At 37.4% G+C, this 2,207-nt stretch overlaps 1 protein-coding gene across 1 annotated transcript; it reads right to left on the reverse strand.

The window, feature by feature from the left end:
- Positions 1 to 556: 556 nt before the first annotated feature.
- On the reverse strand, positions 557 to 1,968 carry LOC107961686 (probable WRKY transcription factor 40). The gene is made up of 5 exons (NM_001327714.1): positions 1,906 to 1,968; positions 1,751 to 1,801; positions 1,324 to 1,662; positions 1,111 to 1,227; positions 557 to 984 (listed from the first exon to the last, which is right to left on the reverse strand). Exons 1-5 carry the CDS (start codon positions 1,906 to 1,908, stop codon positions 622 to 624), a joined length of 873 nt encoding a protein of 290 aa, NP_001314643.1. The 5' UTR covers positions 1,909 to 1,968; the 3' UTR covers positions 557 to 621.
- Between the last annotated feature and the right edge of the window lie 239 nt (positions 1,969 to 2,207).

A 2,207-nucleotide genomic window follows, 5' to 3' on the forward strand; every position in this document is an offset into this window, starting at 1 on the left:
TTGCCCCTTCAACATTATTTTCCAGTGCCCGGTTAGCATTAAATCTAAAAAAAAAAAAATTCTACTGTTCTCAAAACTCCCTCCTTCATGCGTATAATGACCAAATTGAAACGAATGAAAACATTATTCCATTGTTTTTAATAGTATAATAACCAAATTGATCTATTTAATAATAGATGAATTAATTCAATCTGGTCCTATAATAGAAAGACCTCTCAAGTGTATTCACATTAAAAATTATATTAAGTTGTCTAAAAATATATATATAGAATATAGAATATTAAATAAAAATAATATAATTTTTAAAATATTAATATCAACCTGATTAAAATAAAATTGAATTAATCATTTAGAAATAAACCAAAATTTAAGTACATATGAGATGGGATCGAATATGAATAAAAACAAAATGTAGAAAAATGATAGATACATTTCCGGCCATCGACAGCTTTGAAAAGTAGTTCTTGTGGTGCTAAATTACTTCGGCACAGAGTTACCTTGTTTTTTCTTCTCTGACAAATACATGCAGTAATATACTATTTACATCATTTGATACTCTTCTCCCATTGAACCTACAAAAAAGACTGAAATTTTCACCACTTTTCAATCCTATTTTCCGGTCTACACAGCTCTTCCTGAAATGGCTGCAGCAAGGGCTGCCGTGAAATTGGGGTCTCTGCTCAAAGAAGCCGCCATTTGATGAACTAAAATCTGTTGGATTGCTGGTGCGTCGATTTGTAGGGCTGCCCTTTCGGTTTCATCGCCGCCCAAACCAGCTGGTTGAAGCAGCTCTAGTGTTACAGTGGAAGCTAAAGCTTTGGTTGGGGCAGATGAAACAGGACCCGAACCAGTGTTGGAACTAGGGGTGTTGTTGTTGGAGTTTAATGATATTTCAGCAGGTGGAGAACGGTGGTGCTCATGGTGGTTGTGCTCTCCTTCATATGTTGCCACCAAGATCGATGGGTCTTCAGCACTTCTTTGCACCTGCAAAACCATCCATCAATACCCAAAAAACAATAATTAGAAACAAATAATGCTCTTGGATCCAGGCAGAAGCCAAAAAATTAATTTAAAAACAAAAATTGCTCTTGGAGAGGAAGCATCACTCACCTTTTTCTTGACCGGACAACTTGGGGCAAAAGAGCACTTGAAGTATGCTCTGGGACAGGGGTTATCTCTTGTGACTTTTTGACCATATTTTCGCCATTGATATCCATCCCTTACTATCTGTAACATCATACAACAACATTGAATTTGGCTCAGTTTCGAGTTCGAATAATTTCGGGTCTCAGTAATAGGAAAATTGAACTCCGAGTAACCTACCAGGCTATTATCAGAAGGATTTGTGCGGACTTGAACCCTAGAAACCTTAGGTTTAATGCAGTCCTTGGGAGTTTTAGGTGAGCCATCATCACTAGAGCTGGTCTCAGTGTTCCCACTAAATCCAATCATGTTGGCACCATAATCCTCCCACTCAGCTTTTCTCTTCTTTGATGATGATGTTGTTGCAGCAGCAGTAGTTTCAATTTCAGGGTTCTTGTTGACCAATTCCATGAATTGGTGCTGCAAAGAGTAATACTGTTCGCATAGAACTGTTAGCATCTCAGTTAGCTTCTTGTTCTCGGCGCTGACCCGATTCAATTCCTCCACCAACACTCCACTCTGTTAAAAAATTAGTAACATTCAGCTCTAAACAACATATACAAGCAGAAATGGGTGTAACTATAATTTTAGTCCTTTTGAAACTCACCTCATATTTAACTGGTGCCGACTCAGCCACATCTCCCTCAAATTCTCGTTTCTGGTTCAAGTAAGTTGAAAAACTTTCTTTGTAAGTCCCAACAATCGAAAACCAGGGGGAAAATAGCTTTAAAAACCAATAGGAAAAAGAAAACCCAAACTCACCATAGCTTTGTTGGTGCGAAAACAAGGGTTGATGTTGAGATCCAAAGTAGTATCCACCCAAGCTGGTTCCATTACTGAACGTATTGTAGTACTATATGAACAAAACAAAAGCAAACAAGAAACAGGGACTCAGATATGAAAACCCGGGGAAAAGGCAATATATAGAGGGAAAGGGATAAAAATCCAAAGGGTTATTAAGGAAAGCAAGTGGAAGATGAGGATGAAATAGTTTTCTCTTAAACAACAGTATTCATAAATACATCCCACTTGGAGTCTTAGCTTGAAAAAGTGGTCTATAATCC

Source organism: Gossypium hirsutum, chromosome A06 (genome assembly GCF_007990345.1).
Source record: "Gossypium hirsutum isolate 1008001.06 chromosome A06, Gossypium_hirsutum_v2.1, whole genome shotgun sequence".
In the NCBI taxonomy this organism is placed as follows: Eukaryota; Viridiplantae; Streptophyta; class Magnoliopsida; order Malvales; family Malvaceae; genus Gossypium; species Gossypium hirsutum.